The 17,261-nt window shown below is 47.4% G+C and overlaps 1 protein-coding gene across 1 annotated transcript in view; it reads right to left on the bottom strand.

Annotated features, from left to right (window-relative positions):
* Positions 1-5,545: 5,545 nt before the first annotated feature.
* The window catches only part of YJEFN3 (YjeF N-terminal domain containing 3), a 20,595-nt gene continuing 8,879 nt past the window's right edge, over positions 5,546-17,261 (bottom strand). Inside the window, exons 3-6 of the mRNA XM_033136641.1 lie at positions 16,819-16,929; positions 14,535-14,648; positions 9,650-9,800; positions 5,546-5,745 (exon numbers count right to left, since the gene is read on the bottom strand). Of these exons, the coding sequence (XP_032992532.1) occupies positions 5,546-5,745; positions 9,650-9,800; positions 14,535-14,648; positions 16,819-16,929 (576 nt within the window). The remainder of the gene's footprint in view (positions 5,746-9,649; positions 9,801-14,534; positions 14,649-16,818; positions 16,930-17,261) is intronic.

Genomic DNA, 17,261 nt, shown 5'->3' with positions numbered 1-17,261 from the left:
CAATGAGCTCATGTGCTCCTCGTTCCAGAGCTTTCATGCCTTGAGAACCATCTTCTTTTGAAGCCAGCGGTTCGTCGCTGTTTATTACAGACCACTGTTTTTGACACGGGTCGGGGTTTTATTCCAGCCGTGGAACGCCTTCCTAACAAATCTGAAAAGGGGAGCATCGTTGGAAATGCTGTGTGATTATTATCATAATAATATATTTTTTATTGATACCCCGCAGATCCGGCCAGGTTTCCCCAGCCACTCTGGGCGGCTCCCAACAGAATATCGAAAACACGATAAAACGTCAAATATTAAAAGCTTCCCTAAACAGGGCTGCCTTCAGGTGTCTTCTAAAAGCCATTTAGTTGTTTATCTCCTTGACATCTGAAGGGAGGGCGCCACCACCGAGAAGGCCCTCTGCCTGGTTTCCTGTAACTTCGCTACTCGCAGGGAGGGAACCGCCAGAAGGTCCTCGGAGCTGGACCTCAGTGTCCGGGCTGGACGATGGGGATGGAGACGCTCCTTCAGGGATACTGGGCCATTTATGGCTTTCAAGGTCACCGTGCTTCTCACAGGGAGGGAACCGCCAGAAGGCCCTCGGAGATGGGACCCAGGCGTCCGGGTTGAACGATGGGGGTGGAGATGCTCCTTCAGGGATACAGGGCCATTTAGGGCATTCGAGGTCAGCACCAACACTTTGAATTGTGCTCGGAAACGTCCTGGGAGCCAATGGAGGTCTTTCAGGACCGGTGTTACATGGTCTCGGCGGCCGGTCCCGGTCCCCAGTCTGGCAGCCGCATTCTGGATTAGTTGCAGTTTCCGGGTCACCTTCAAAGGTAGCCCCACACATTTACATAGGGTGCTAGGGGAGGGGTGGTACCTCTGGCGGGGGACACGCCATGCTCCTTCTGGGGTCAATTTGTCCACGTTTGGCTCCTCATCCAGCACTCAGCTCTCACCTGCGGCTCCTAGAAGCCACCAGAGTGAGACGGCGGCCACAATCCCGGGACACGGTTTCGACTGGCCAGCTAAACCAATTACAGGTAGGTAGCCGTGTTGGTCTGCCATAGTCAAAACAAAATAAAAAATAAAAAAATTCCTTCCAGTAGCACCTTAGAGAGCAACTAAGTTTGTCCTTGGTATGAGCTTTCGTGTGCATGCACACATCCTCAGATACACTGAAGAATTTCAGAAATAGATTGAGTTACAGGTTGGTAGCCATGTTGGTCTGCCATAGTCAAAATAAAATAAAAAATAAAAAAAAATTCCTTCCAGTAGCACCTTAGAGACCAACTAAGTTTCTAAGAGAGCCAGCGTGGTGTAGTGGTTGAGAGTGGTAGACTCGTAATCCGGGGAACCGGGTTCGCATCTCCGCTCCTCCACATGCAGCTGCTGGGTGACCTTGGGCTAGTCACACTTCTCTGAAGTCTCTCAGCCCCACTCACCTCACAGAGGGTTTGTTGTTGGGGAGGAAGGGAAAGGAGAATGTGAGCCGCTTTGAGACTCCTTCGGGTAGTGATCAAGCGGGATATCAAATCCAAACTCCTCTTCTTCTTCTTCTTCTTCTTTTTGGTATGAGCTTTCGTGTGCAAGAAGTGTGCATGCACACGGAAGCTCATACCAAGAACAAACTCAGTTGGTCTCTAAGGTGCTACTGGAAGGAATTTTTTAATTTTATTTTTTGTTTCAGCTAAACCAAGTGAAGGGGGCTGATGGGTCTCAAACCCTCGGTGAGTTAGCAGCTTGCGAAGACAGGCTCCGGTGGACAGAGAGGACGAGACCAAAGAGTGGGTCCAATGGTCTCTGGTCTGTGGTGAAGGGGTGCGGTTTGTGGAGCTCTCCCAGGTCCAGACAGTGGCATGGAGGGCTGCGTTTGAACCCAGGTCTTGAAGTTTCCCACCCCTGTCCTGGACTGATAGGTGGATTAAGAACATTAAAGGTAAACATTAAAGCAGTTAAGGAAACAAAGAACCCATTTCAAGGAAGTCGGAAGTGGATGGCTGGGATATTTTTTGTGTATTCTATTTTCTTTTCGTTTGCAGTTACAGGTGGGTAGCCATGTTGGTCTGCCATAGTCGAAACAAAATAGAAAATTCTTTCCAGTAGCACCTTAGAGACCAACTGAGTTTGTTCTTGGTATGAGCTTTCGTGTGCATGCACAATTCTTCAGAAGAAGTGTGCTTCTTCTATCTTCTTCTATCTGAAGAATTGTGCATGCACACGAAAGCTCATACCAAGAACAAACTCAGTTGGTCTCTAAGGTGCTACTGGAAAGAATTTTCTTTTCGTTTGCAGTGTGTTATCTTTCTTTTCTTCTGTTCCCCCCACACACCCTCTTTTTCTTTACCTAAATTTTATTTGTGTGTGTATATATATATGTTGATTTTCAACCAATAAAGATTGAACTTAAAAGCAAAAGGCATTCGTCTCCCTCCGCCTAACGAAAGAGCCGGCTAGCTTGGAAAGCTAAAAAAAAAAGCTTAATGTGTTTGTGTGTGTGTGTGTTTGCAGGCACGAGGGCAATTTCCAGAAGCTTGCAAAGGAACCCCGGGGCGCTTTTCTTACCTAAATTCTGGGACACACACACCCGCCGAGCTCCGCGGCCGCCAAATCCCCCCCTTCCCGCTGCCCCGGTCACCCGCCGCCGGTCGGATTGTTCACAGATTCAGCAGAAAAGGGGATTAAGGTCAACACAACACAAACTGCTTTCGAACCACAAAGGGGATGTCCGTTTAGTGTTTTGTTTAGCCGCGGCGGGCATGCGGCAGAGGCCGGCCTGAGTCATATCCCAAACCTCTCCCAAAACCAACCACCCCAGGCCAGGGCCGGATTTAGGTTTGATGCGGCCCTCGGCTCCTGAAGGTAATGGGGCCCTTTATATGCCCAGCTGTCCTTTGTCGACAACAAATTGCCGCTGGTTTTTTTTTGTTGAATGTATGCTACGTGGCGATTTATGTACCTAATAGGTATCTCAAGCCATTTGCAAATGTGGCCGTGCAACCGGTCCATGCACAATGTAGGCACCCTATATATAGAAAGGAGCAAACCAGGGATATTTTAGGGAGCAGGCGGGGCCCATGACTTGTGATTTCCTCCTAAAACGGCACATTTGGGCGTGCGGCGGACACGTTTCTGGCAAAGCAACTTGCCCTGATATCGTGCCTTCTAATGCCATTTTCCCCAAATGTTTTGGCATCTCCGTACGCAACCGCTTTGCAAAATTGCAAAAGCAAACCTTCGTGAATCGTTTCGGAAATCTGCGCCACGGGGCGGATTTGCCGTTCGTCGATTCCTTGCGCCGCCGGAGACCCGTTGACTGACTTCGACGCACTCGTTTCAGTAGGCCTACTCTTGAGTTAGAACTGAATTGAATACAGCCCATAATTTATTTTATTAATTCTTGCCCCCCAAGCTTCGCCTGAAGGTCCCCGGGCAGTTAGAGAAACACCACTTTAACGGCATATAAAAGAAACTCCTGTCCGCAGGCCAGCCCCCCCATCAAGAACTGATTATCAGCAAATTGCTGCGTATCTTTTACAGACACAAAAACACACTCACTGTTTATTTTGGGGGGGGGGGGCAACAAGATCCACCGAACTGTAGTCCCATCGGGCAATGCAGGGGAGAAAAAAATTCTAGTTGTGGCGGAGGGAAAATATTTGCAAGGGGCTGATAAAAATGAAAACCGACACAGCACAGAAGTCCACTTTTGGCCTAGTACAAAACGTCGGTTGGCACTGGTTTTTTTAATGTTTTAAAAAGCGTTTTGCGCACAAATCATAATTCACATTACCGGCGGTGCCCTGAAGGTTGAGAGCCCCCTCCAGTCCCAAGTGGCTTTTTTCCCCTCCTAGGTCATACAACATATTAAGCAGAGCTAAAAAAAAGAAGAAGAAAGACTTCAGCTAAGGCAGAGATAGCCAACACGGCGCCCTCCGGGTGCTGCTGAACTACAACTCCCAACGACGTCTGGAGAGCCAGGGGTTCTGACATCCCTGATCGGCGAAGAGGCGGTTCCCACTCTGAAGAGGTAAATTTTCATTTAAATAGAGGTTCTTGCCCCAGCCCTGACCCGGGAAGACTTATTAAACAATAACAGGCGATACGTGGCTAATAACGTTCCCTTTCCTTGAGAAGCTGCAGAAATGTGAGTTCAACCCCATAAAAACGGGGCTTTCCCTCTTTGCTTTTCCCCCTTTGCAAAAAAAGCTGCAAAACTTTTAGCTGATCCTCAAAAAAACAGGGCTTTTCCCTTTGCAAAAAAAGCTGCAAAACGTTTAGCTGATCCTTAAAAAAAAGGGCTTTTAGAGGAGGAAAACCAGAAAAATGTATTTTTTTCTTGTTTCCTCCTCTAAAAATGAGGTGTGCCCTATGGTCCGGTGCGCCCTATGGAGCAAAAAATACGGTATTCTCTGCTTTTAAGAACTGCTACTCTTTGAGCTTCTGTTATCGCACGATTGCAGGATTGGGACTATTGAAAGTCTCGTTTGCCTCGTTGATATTGATGGATTACCTTCTCTAGGTTTGTGTGATTGATCGATTTTATTAGTTGTATCTCCGCCATATGTTCTCTATTCAAGAATTGTGAAGTAACGCAGGTTGTGTATGTGTTGTTGGAACATTGTTAGCCTGTTATTGTTTAAGTCTTTCCGGGTTACGTACCGCTGACCCGGGAAGAGGCATTCTCTTTCACACAGCAGGGAATGCCTCTTCTTCGATTAGGGGTCAGGAGCATCTGTGTCGCCCGGGGTGCTGCAAAACGACAACTCTGATCATCCCTGCCCATTGGTCATGCTGGTTTCCGGGGCCGGTGGATTCTGGAGGAGGCATTCCCTCACTGATTCTGGAAGAGGCATTCCCCTCACTGATTCTGGAAGAGGAATTCCCTCACTCCCAGGAGAGAATTCTTCTTCTAGTTAAGAGGCAGCTCATCCAATGATACCCAGAGATGCAGATAAAGTAGTATCTTGGTTCTCAAACGCCGTCGAACAAATCGGCTCCCAAACGCCGCAAACCCGGACACGAGCGTTCCAGTTTGCAGACATTTTTCGGGAGCCGGACGTCCGACGCGGCTTCCGCTCAAGCGCGGCCCATCGGAAGCCGCTTGCCCTGGTTTCCGAACGGTTTCGGGAGTCGGGCGGACTCCCGGAACGGGTTGAGTTCGAGAACCGAGGTAACACTATATTCCCCATCCGTGACCTAAGCAGAGGGATTCCCCCACTTCCGGGAGGGAATGCCTCTTCCCAAAAGAGGCATCTCTCTCAACTCCTCTCGTGCAGCAGGGAATGATTATTCTGAGATCGGGAGCGGGCAAAAATCTGGGGTCTCCCAGATTGGGCTTGGACGGCACCCCATGGCCTGTCTTGCCTGTCTTGCCTGTCCCCCGAACTACAGTTTGTACATTTCCAGAAGTCTAGGCGCAGAATTCGCTGCTTCTCGGGGGGGAGTCCACCCAACCTCTCGCCGTTCGGGAGAAGCAAACGGGGCTCTTTTGGGGGGGCGAGATGCGGGGAAGGAACCCCGAGACCCCCCGGCGCGGCCGCGAGCTTCTTTCTCCTTAAAGAGAAACCACGTCATCTGTGCCGGGGTACTCTAGGAAATTCAGTTCGAACTTTTTCTGCACGTCGTAAGGGAGGAAGCGGCCGGCCACGAGGTGGTGCTTGCCCACGAACCGCGTGGCGCACTGTTTGGGGGCGGCCAGGGAGACAAGGACGTCGGGGCTGATCCCGTCCGAGCTGCCCATCTCCACATCCCAGCCTGAAAAGAAAAGGGGTTGGGGGGGGTCAGGGAAGAGAGAGGAGAAAGATAATCAGAAGTGCCTTCCTGGATTGAACCATCTAAAGACCACAGAGGTCGCCCCCCTCTCTCTCCCCTGTTCTCTGTCCATGGAATTAGCGGGTAGACTGCTCCTGGGCATGCAGGTTTTATTGAGCCCGAGGACGCTGAATGTGGGATTGTTTTGGGTTGTTGTTGTTTTTTAATTCAATCTCTATTCTAGGCACACAAAGAATACTTCGAAAAAGAAGGAAAGAAAACAGAACACACCAAAAAATACACAGCACATCTCTAGCAAATAAAAAAAATAAAGGTGACTCGGAAACTACAACTAATCCAGAATGCAGCTGCCAGACTGGGAGCGGCTGCCAAGACCATATGACACCGGTCCTGAAAGACCTACATTGGCTCCCAGGACGTTTCCGAGCACAATTCAAAGTGTTGGTGCTGACCTTGAAAGCCCTAAACAGCCCAGTATCCCTGAAGGAGCGTCTCCACCCCCGTCGTCCAGCCCGGATGCCTGGGTCCCATCTCCGAGGGCCTTCTGGCGGTTCCCTCCGTGCGATAAGGGAGGTTACAGGGAACCGGGCAGGGGGCCTTCTCGGTGGTGGCGCCCTCCCATCAGATGTCAAGGAGATAAACAACTATCTGACTTTTAGAAGACATCTGAAGGCAGCCCTGTTTAGGGAAGTTTTCAATGTTTGTTGTTTTATCGTGTTTCCAATATTCTGTTGGGAGCCGCCCAGAGTGACTGGGGAAACCTGGCAGGATCGGCGGGGTATAAGTAATAAATTATTATTATTATTATTATTATTATTATTATTATTATTATTATTATCATTATTAGCCCTGAGAAGGCGTGTTGCCTCACACAACCCGGGGGAAAGCATATTCCAAACGACAGCAGGGGGACCGGAGAGCATCTTCTCCGCGGCTGAATTATTATTAAGGGGGTTAATTGAGGAAGCGGGAGAGAACGGGCCAGCCCTCTTTGAGCCGCTTGGAGATGAACAGGTGGGATATAAAATGCAATTTTCCAAAAAACCTTTATGCCCCGTCACGGTGCCGCCGAGGCAAAGGCACTTGGAAGGAAGCATTTTCATTTAATGATCATTAATGTCTAAGTGGAAGAGATAAAATAATCCGCGTAAAATCGTGATGATTTAGTTGATGACTGATGACCAGAAAAGCTTATTTTTAAAAAAAAATCGATTCTCAATGCCATCTGAAAGAGACACCCTTAATTTAGCATAACATTATCCTACCCTTTTCTGCACCTGCTTATCCTCTGAAGAGTAATGAAAGAGTAACTACATTAAATGCCAAATAATCTTGTTTAGTGAAAAGAAAGGAGGAGGAGGAGGAGGAGGAGGAGGAAGAGAAAGGAGGGAACAGAGAGAGAGATTTCTCCGATTCACCTCTCCTCGTTTGCTCTTCCTGATGGCGAAAGCAGAGACTCGGTCGCCGCTGTCCAGCCAGACACAGAAAAAAAAGAGAGGGCTATTTGGGTTATTACATCATGTCTCGGTTTGGGGAAGCTGACGCCTCCCCCCCTTTTGCCGGACGGGGCTTCCAAGAGCTTCTGGAGACGGCTGCTGTTTGTGCCAGGCCACTGGGGTGAAACTGGGGAGGGTATCGGAAGGAAAGGGGTCGTCCTTCCTCGGACCACCGCAAGAGGCAAGGCGTCAGCCTAAGCTCAGGGATGCAACTGGAGAATTAGGGTCCAGAAAGGCTGGGCTGGATGAATCCCAAACCGGAATTAAGATTGCCGGAAGAAATATCAACAACCTCAGATACGCTGATGATACTACCTTGATGGCAGAAAGTGAGGAGGATTTAAAGAACCTTTTAATGAGGGTGAAAGAGGAGAGCGCAAAATATGGTCTGAAGCTCAACATCAAAAAAACTAAGATCATGGCCACTGGTCCCATCACCTCCTGGCAAATAGAAGGGGAAGAAATGGAGGCAGTGAGAGATTTCACTTTCTTGGGCTCCATGATCACTGCAGATGGTGACAGCAGTCACGAAATTAGAAGACGCCTGCTTCTTGGGAGGAAAGCAATGAAAAACCTAGACAGCATCTCAAAAAGCAAAGACATCACCTTGCCAACAAAGGTCCGTATAGTTAAAGCTATGGTTTTCCCAGTAGTGATGTATGGAAGTGAGAGCTGGACCAGAAAGAAGGCCGATCGCCGAAGAATTGATGCTTTTGAATTATGGTGCTGGAGGAGACTCTTGAGAGTCCCATGGACTGCAAGAAGATCAAACTTATCCATCCTTAAAGAAATCAGCCCTGACAGCTCACTGGAAGGACAGATCCTGAAGCTGAGGCTCCAATACTTTGGCCACCTCATGAGAAGAGAAGACTCCCTGGGAAAGACCCTGATGTTGGGAAAGATGGAGGGCACAAGGAGAAGGGGACGACAGAGGACGAGATGGTGGGAAAATGTTCTAGAAGCGACTGGCATGAGTTTGGCCAAACTGCGGGAGGCAGTGGAGGATAGGGGTGCCTGGCATGCTCTGGTCCATGGGGTCACGAAGAGTCGGACATGACTGAACGACTGAACAACAAAAATACCTGAAGGAGCATCTCCACCCCCATCTTTCAGCCCAGACCTAGGAGGTCCATCTCCGAGGGCCTTCTGGCGGTTCCCTCACTACGAGAAGCCAAGTTACAGGGAACCAGGCAGAGGGCCTTCTCGGTGGTGGCACCCTCCCTGCGGAACACCCTCCCGCCAGATGTGAAAGAGAAAAACCAACTACCAGACTTTTAGGAGACATCTGAAGGCAGCCCTGTTTGGGGAAGCTTTTAATGTTTAATAGATTATTGTATTTTTAACATTCTGTTGGGAGCCGCCCAGAGTGGCTGGGGAGACCCAGCCAGATGGGCGGGGTATAAATAATAAATTGTTGTTGTTGTTGTTGTTGTTGTTGTTGTATTTTCCGGCATATAAGACGACTCCCAACTTTTCCAGTTAAAATATAGAGTTTGAGATCTACTCGACCGCAGATTCTCCACCCGGCGTATAAGACGACCCCCGACTTTTGAGAATATTTTCCTGGATTAAAAAGTAGTCTTATACGCCAGAATATACAGTATTATTATTATTATTATTATTATTATTATTATTATTAGGTGGAGAGACTCATAGAATAATTGCAGAGCTGGAAGGATCCCCGAGGCTCTTCTAGTCGAACCCGCCGCAATGCAGCTGGAGTCGAATGATAATAACAACAATAAGAATTTATTATTTATACCCTGCCCAGAGAAGCGGACAAGCTGGAACATGTCCAGAGGAGGGCAACCAAAATGGTCCAAGGCCTGGAAACGATGCCTTAGGAGGAACGGGTTAGGGAGCTGGGTATGTTTAGCCTGGAGAAGAGAAGGTTAAGGGGTGATATGATAGCCATGTTCAAATATATCAAAGGATGTCATATAGAGGAGGGAGAAAGGTTGTTTTCTGCTGCTCCAGAGAAGCGGACACGGGGCAGTGGATTCAAACTACAAGAAGGAAGATTCCACCTAAACATTAGGAAGAACTTCCTGACAGTGAGAGCTGTTGGACAGTGGGATTTGCTGCCAAGGAGTGTGGTGGAGTCTCCTTCTTTGGAGGTCTTGAAGCGGAGGCTTGACAGCCGTCCGTCAGGAATGCTTGGATGGTGTTTCCTGCTTGGCAGGGGGCTGGACTGGATGGCCCTTGGGGTCTCTTCCAACTCTAGGATTCTAGGATTCTAAGATGGGTTTCCCTAGCCACTCTGGGGGGCTCCAACCAAATATTAGAAACACAGTACCTTGATTCTTCTGGGGTTCCTTATTTGACAGGGATTTGCTGGGGGAGCGGAGAGGGGTGGACCTGCAGGTTGCTGCTCAACAGGGGAAGCATACCAGAGGGGACGTCCAGGCTGACGAGAGGGATCCGGATTTGCTTGAGGGTGGCCAGGATCGTACCGAACGGCTCCGGCAACTCGCCCGGCGTGGCCTCCACTCCGAGCAAGGCGTCGACCACGAGGTTGTAAGCATCGCTGATCAGCTGAGTCTGAAGAGGAGAGAGGGGTTGTGGGTTCTCCAAGTCTTACAGCTGCACAAACAGAGTTGTTTGTCTACCGACCGAGGTGCGTGTAAAACACGGTGCAAAAAGGAATCTGGATGCAGCCCTTATCATTATTAATATATCACAGCGGTACCTTGGTTCTCAAACTTAATCTGTTCTAGTTACAGGTGGGTAGCCGTGTTGGTCTGCCATAGTCGAAACAAAATAGAAAATTCCTTCCAGTAGCACCTTAGAGACCAACTGAGTTTGTTCTTGGTATGAGCTTTCGTGTGCATGCACACTTCTTCAGATGCACTGAAACAGAAATAGACTGGAAAGAGAAGTGGCTGAATTGCAACTAATCACCAAACTTAAAACCATGGAGAAACCTGGTCTGAACAAAGGCATTGGATTCTTATCTCATTATACATGACAAAGCTATCTTTAGCCATCTCACCCCTTGCCTTTCCCTGCAAGACTAATTGCAGCCGTTAAGAGCCGTCAACAGGTTTTCCACACCTATCAGCTGATCACCCATTCCCACCACCCTCTGAGTAATACCCCTCCCCACTCCCTCACTATATTTAAGGATCTGGTGACTTCCGTTTCAGTGTATCTGAAGAAGTGTGCATGCACACGGAAGCTCATACCAAGAACAAACTCAGTTGGTCTCTAAGGTGCTACTGGAAAGAATTTTCTATTTTGTTTAATCTGTTCTGCAAGTCCATTCCAAAACCAAAGCGTTCCAAAACCCAAGGCGCGCTTTCCCATAGAAAGTTGTGCAAAACGGATTAATCCGTTCCAGGCTTTTAAAAAAACAACCCCTGAAACAGCAACTGAATGTGGATTTTACTATCCATAAAATGAAAGCAATAATCAACGTACTGTACTATAAAATAAATACGGCAGTACTGCAGGTGATAAAAATGAAATTTTATTTTTTTTCTCCTTCTTCCCTGCACTGATGATAGTCATTGTTTTGATGGGGGGGGGGGCCTTTTATCCATTTCCACAATAACACAATTCATAAATGAGTAGCTGAACTGGGTTTTGCACAGTCGCAAAAACAAATGAACCGAAAAAAGCCTCAAAAAGTTATTGCCAAATGCCAACGTGTTTGCATTAGTAAGTTTGTTATGAATAAAAAAAAAAATCATTTTAAGTTAGAGCTTAATCATTATTTCACTGTTAATATACTACTTCTTAATTGTATTTCAGTTCAACAATTACTTGGATAAAAGACATACTTGGTTATGTGCAAATGGATTTAGATACCTATGAGGTCCATAAATTACCACATCGACACAAAAGAACAGGGACAGTTTGTTGTTGACAAAGGACAGCTGGACCTACAGGTGAAACTCGAAAAATTAGAATATCGTGGAAAAGTCCATTTATGTAAGCAATTGTTTTCATTAGCTACTGGAGTTTAATAGATGAGATAGACTCATGACATGCAAAGCGAGATATGTCAAGCCTTTGCTTGTTATAATTGTGATGGTTATGGCGTCCAGCTGATGAAAACCCCAAAGTTGAGATTAATTTGGGGTTCTCATCAGCTGTACGCCATAATCCTCACAATTATAACAAATAAAGGCTTGGCACATCTCGCTTTGCATGTCATGAGTCCATCTCATATATTAGTTTCACCTTTTAAGTTGAATTACTGAAAGAAACGAACCTTTCCATGATTTTCTAATTTTTCAAGTTTCACCAGTAAATCGCAAAAACAAACAGACTTCAGAGTCGCACTCAAAACGGAGCACATTCGGCTTCCGAAAAAAGTTCGCGAACTGGAACTCTTACTTCTGGGTTTACAATGTTTGGGTTCAAAGTTCTTTGAGTACCAAGGCGTTTGAGAACGAAGGGACCACCGTGTTTCGGTTTGCTGTTTTTTCAGGAAGTGCGAACGAGGTAGATCGGCTTTTAAATATGAATTGAATTGAATTCCTTGCTTTCACAACCATCATCAGGGTCCTCGCTTTGTATATTGGAGGACTGGCACCAGAGGGTTGTGACCTCGCAAATCGCATCCTGCTCCATGTTTTAAAAGAGACGTGAATCTCCAAGCCTTTTTTAAATGACATTTTTGGGTCCTGTTACAGGTAGGTAGCCGTGTTGGTCCGCCATAGTCAAAACAAAAATTAAAAATTAAAAAATTCCTTCCAGTAGCACCGAAGAAGAAGAAGAAGAAGAAGAAGAAGAAGAAGAAGAAGAAGAAGAAGAAGAAGTTTGGATTTGATATCCCGCTTTATCACTACCCGAAGGAGTCTCAAAACGGCTAACATTCTCTTTTCCCTTCCTCCTCTGTGAGGTGAGTGGGGCTGAGGGACTTCAAAGAAGTGTGACTAGCCCAAGGTCACCCAGCAGCTGCAAGTGGAGGAGAGGAGACGCGAATCCGGTTCCCCAGATTACGAGTCTATCGCTCTTAACCACTACACCACACTGGTGTAATTCTTGGTGCGAGCTTTCATGTGCACGCGTCTGAAGAAATGTAGAGACTATAACCTGCGAGATCTTCAATAGGCCCTGATCCACAGAGACAGAGGCACTCTCTTGCAGGTCTGCTAGTATATTTCCTAGCCCAGGTATTTTAGTGGGGAGCAGTCTCGAAACAGAATTGCTTTTAGCTGGTGCAGAAAGGAGCACAGAAGAGCCTGCCTGAGGTCAAGTGGCAGGTAGTTCCAAAGGTTAGGTGCCTCCGAACTAAACTAGCAAAGTTGTTGCTTACAGGTAGGTAGCCGTGTTGGTCTGCCATAGTCAAAACAAAACAAAATAAAAAATTCCTTCCAGTAGCACCTTAGAGACCAAGTAAATTTGTTCTTGGTGTGAGCTTTCGTGTGTATCTGAAGAAGTGTGCATGCACATGAAAGCTCATACCAAGAACAAACTTAGTTGGTCTCTAAGGTGCTACTGGAAGGAATTTATTTTATTTTTTATTTTGTTTTGATTTCTGGGTCCTGACGTCCTAGAAACAAATTAGAGAGGAAGGTTTTTGAGCCTGTGTGTGGCTTTCTACCCCGGTTACTTGCTGGTTCCTGGGAACGGGCTCCCTAACCTCATAGCATCATAGCTTCCAGTTTTTATTTAGGACATCTTTGGTATTGCAATTTTTGCTAAATCTCAGCGGAAGGCGAATAATGCGTTTGCTATAATCTTGCGGTGTTTGCGCTCGGGGAGAAGCCAGCTGCGAGTTAAATGGCGTTGAAACAAAACGGCAAGAGTCCTTCTGGAGAACTAAAATTAGAGATCAAACCAAATGTTACCGCTTGGAGCCACAGAGAGCGTGCCAGAAATACGCTGGAAGTTTGCTTGCAGACATTTCTTTGGTGTCAGAGACATTTGCAAAAATAGAGCGCAACGTCGTTGAGGATCTGTGCCATGTTTTGCATGCTCATTTCACGATGATCCGTGGCCAGTTTGGTCCCGTTTCTTCCCATGAGGAGTGCAGGGACAGCACAGCCAGATCTGGCCATGGGACGGCATTCCCGAGGACCAAGTGAAGCTGATTTTAGGAGACGTGTTATGTGCCGATCTTGGATCCTAGAGGATTGTTATGTATGGGGTGCCTATTGGGGGTTGAACAGCTCCTATTGGTTCCCATACATAGCAAGGATGCATATCTAATTCTTCCAATTCCTGTTCAATCTAGGAGAACGGATCCCATTAACTGTGGACATTAGTGCTGGGGAAACTAATCTGCAGTTATTTATCGCAATTTATTTATTGCATTTCATAGACTTGTAGCAGGACCGGATTTAGGTCTGATGAGGCCCTAAGCTACTGAAGGTAACGGGGCCCTTTATACAGGTGAAACCCGAAAAATCAGAATATCGTGGAAAGGTTCGTTTCTTTCAGGAATTCAACTTAAAAGATGAAACTAATATATGAGATAGACTCATGACATGCAAAGCGAGATATGTGTCAAGCCTTTATTTGTTATAATTGTGATGATTATGGCGTACAGCTGATGAGAACCCCAAATTAACAATTTCAACTTTGGGGTTTTCATCAGCTGTACGCCATAATCATCACAATTATAACAAGCAAAGGCTTGACATATCTCGCTTTGCGTGTCATGAGTCTATCTCATATATTAAACTCCAGTTGCTAATGAAGACAATTGCTTACATAAATTAACTTTTACACGACGTTCTAAATTTTTCGTCTTTCACCTGTATTTTGCATTTCTGTTTGTGCGGCTCTTTTTCGTTTTGTTTTTGTGGCTGTGCGGAACCCAGTTCAGCTACTGATTGATTGATTGATTGATTGTGTGATTGCAGTAAATTGTTTATTGCTTTCGTTTTATGGATCAATTGTCTCGTTAGATAGTAGAATTCAAGTTCGATTGCCGTTTTAGGGGTTGTTCTTAAAGGTCTGGAACGGGTTAATCCGTTTTGCGTTGCTTTCTACGGGAATGTGCGCCTCGGTTTTGGAACGTTTTGGTTTTGGAACGGATTAAGTTTGAGAACCAAGGGACCACTGTACAATCATCTGTTGACATCTGCCATCAAGAGGACTTGTCACACCAAGCTGCTCCCCTGTTTAGGGAAGTTTTAAATCCGTGATATTTTAATGTATTTTAATATTTGTTGGAAGCCGCCCAGAGTGGCTGGGGAGGCCCAGCCAGATGGGCGGGGTACAAATATGTTGTTGTTGTTGTTGTTGTTGTTGTTGTTGTTGTTGTTGTTGTTGTTGTTGTTGTTGTTGCAGGTGAGGGACCAGAAAGCCTTTGCTCACCTCCGCTGGCAGATAGGAAAGAAACGGGATGTCCATCTTCTCGCACTGCGTGGTAAAATCCCGGAAAAGAGGGTTCAAAGATCTCTTCGGATAGAAAATGGTGGGCTCGTATTCCTGCAAGGGAAAACATGAGGCGGAGACAAAGAGGGAGGGAGGCAGGGGAAGGTCATCATCAGCTTTGCAAAAGTTTGAATAAATAAAATTTACCACGCGGGTGGCGCTGTGGTTTAAACCACAGAGCCTAGGGCTTGCCGATCGGAAGGTCGGCGGTTCGAATCCCCGCAATGACGGGGTGAGCTCCCGTTGCTCGGTCCCAGCTCCTGCCAACCTAGCAGTTCGAAAGCACATCAAAGTGCAAGTAGATAAATAGGTACTGCTCCGGCGGGAAGGTAAACGGCGTTTCCGTGCGCTGCTCTGGTTCACCAGAAGCGACTCAGTCCTGCTGGCCACATGACCCGGAAGCTGGACGCCGGATCCCTCGGCCAGTAAAGCGAGATGAGCGCCACAACCCCAGCGTCGTCCGCGACTGGACCTAATGGTCAGGGCTCCCTTTACCTTTACGGCATTCTAAGCTTGGAGAATAACTTGCCCCAGATCTGGGTGTGGGCAAGGGATGGAGCCTGAAGATCATCTATGATCTCCCTGTCTGAGGACATCATAGTTCCAGTTACAGGTAGGTAGCCGTGTTGGTCTGCCATAGTCAAAACAAAATAAAATTAAAAAATCCTTCCAGTAGCACCTTAGAGACCAACAAAGTTTGTTCTTGGTGTGAGCTTTCGTGTGCATGCACACTTCTTCAGATACTTCAGATATGTGAAGAAGTGTGCATGCACACAAAAGCTCATACCCAGAACCAACTTAGGTGGTCTCTAGGTGCTACTGGAAGGAATTTTTTATTTGTTTTGTTTTGAGGAAATCATAGATTTCTAGTCATTGCCCTCCAGGCTTCATCTCCGTTACTGGCCAAGGGAGCCGGCGTCCAGCTTCCGGGTCATGTGGCCAGCAGGACTAAGCCCTTCTGGCGAACCAGAGCAGTGCACGGAAACGCCGTTGACCTTCCCGCCAGAGCGGTACCTATTTATCTACTCGCACTTTTGACGTGCTTTCAAACTGCTAGGTGGCAGGAGCAGGGACCGAGCAACGGGAGCTCACCCCGTCATTGCGGGGATTCAAACCGCCGACCTCCCGATCGGCAAGCCCTAGGCTCTGTATGCAACGTATAAACCTGAAAAGTGCAAATAAAATTTTAAAGAGAAAGGTGCAGAATCGCTGGAGTGAGGTTGAAGGGGACAGAATGCTCTGTTTTAGGACTAAAAAGTGTTGGCACTGTTAGCCGGTGGGAGTTTTTCTGAGCTTTGCAAACTGCAAAGAAGACTCAGAGAGAGATGCATGGTTCTGCTTTCCATGCAAACTGCGCCTTAGCTTTGAAAACCACAAAGCAACGGTCTTGGCAGAGTTTTAATACACCGTTTTCGCAGCGTACAAAGCACCCTGGAGTTTCTTTCTCCCGCTGAATTGTCTCGCTAAGAAATAGCTCCAGGTCTCCCAGGGGAACGAGAGGAGAAGGGAGAAAAGGTCCCGTCCTTTGCCCTGCATCCCCCTTCTGAAATTTATTTCCCGGGGATGAAATGATTTCCTTCCCCTTCCGGAGCCACCCACCCGGCTTCTGAAATTATTTCTTAACTTTCAAAGTTTAAAAACTCTGCCCGTTATCCGTTAAGATGTCCAGTCCCCCAGTTCAGGAAGGCTGGAGAGTAAAGCAATGAGGGAAATGTTGCTTCAGCGAGGCTTCCACTTGAATATGGAGTTGTGGCATCATAGGAATCGGAGAACTGTAAAGTTGGAAGGGACCCCCAAAGGTCATCCAGTCCAACCCCCTGCAATGCAGGAATTGCAACTAAAGAATTGCCAACAGGTGGCCACCGAACCTCGGTTTGTTGTTGTTCAGTCGTGTCCGACGCTTCGTGACCCCATGGACCAGAGCATGCCAGGCCCTCCTGTCTCCCACTGCCTCCCGCACTTTGGCCAAACTCATACTAGTTGCTTCGAGAATACTGTCCCACCATCTCGTCCTCCGTCGTCCCCTTCTCCTTGTGCCCTTCCATCTTTCCCAACATCAGGGTCTTTTCCCAGGGAGTCTTCTCTTCTCATGAGGTGGCCAAAGTACTGGAGCCTCAACTTCAGGATCTGTCCCTCCAGTGAGCACTGTCCATGTTTACTTGGTACAGTAATGAACATACATATATATATATAAAACATTTATATTCTTACAACAGGTACCTACAAAGACACGCAGGTGACGGGCACATGCCAAGCCGACTGCCCCGTTCTGTTCGCAGCCGCAGACCACCAGCAATGTCGGCTGCTTCCTCGGCAGAGACCTCCGAGGGAAAACCTGCAATGAGACGGCCGGGAAAATGAGGGTGCAGGGCAATTGGGGGGGGGCTGTCTCCCAGCTCCATCTAGTATGCAGGATGAGACCCTCCCTGCCCACAGACTGTCTGGCCAGAGTTGTGCATGCTCTGGTTATCTCCCGCTTGGACTACTGCCATGCGCTCTACATTGGGCTCCCTTTGAAGGTGACCCGGAAACTGCAACTAATCCAGAATGCGGCAGCTAAACTGGTGACTGGGAGCGGCCGCCGGGACCATATAACTCTGGTCCTGAAAGACCTACATTGGCTCCCAGTACGTTTCCAATCACAATTCAAAGGGTTGGTGCTGACCT

This window comes from Lacerta agilis, chromosome 18 (assembly GCF_009819535.1).
Source record: "Lacerta agilis isolate rLacAgi1 chromosome 18, rLacAgi1.pri, whole genome shotgun sequence".
Classification (NCBI taxonomy): domain Eukaryota; kingdom Metazoa; phylum Chordata; class Lepidosauria; order Squamata; family Lacertidae; genus Lacerta; species Lacerta agilis.
The sequence above is the reverse complement of the archived record's forward strand: the minus strand, read 5'-3'. Positions and strand labels throughout refer to the sequence as shown.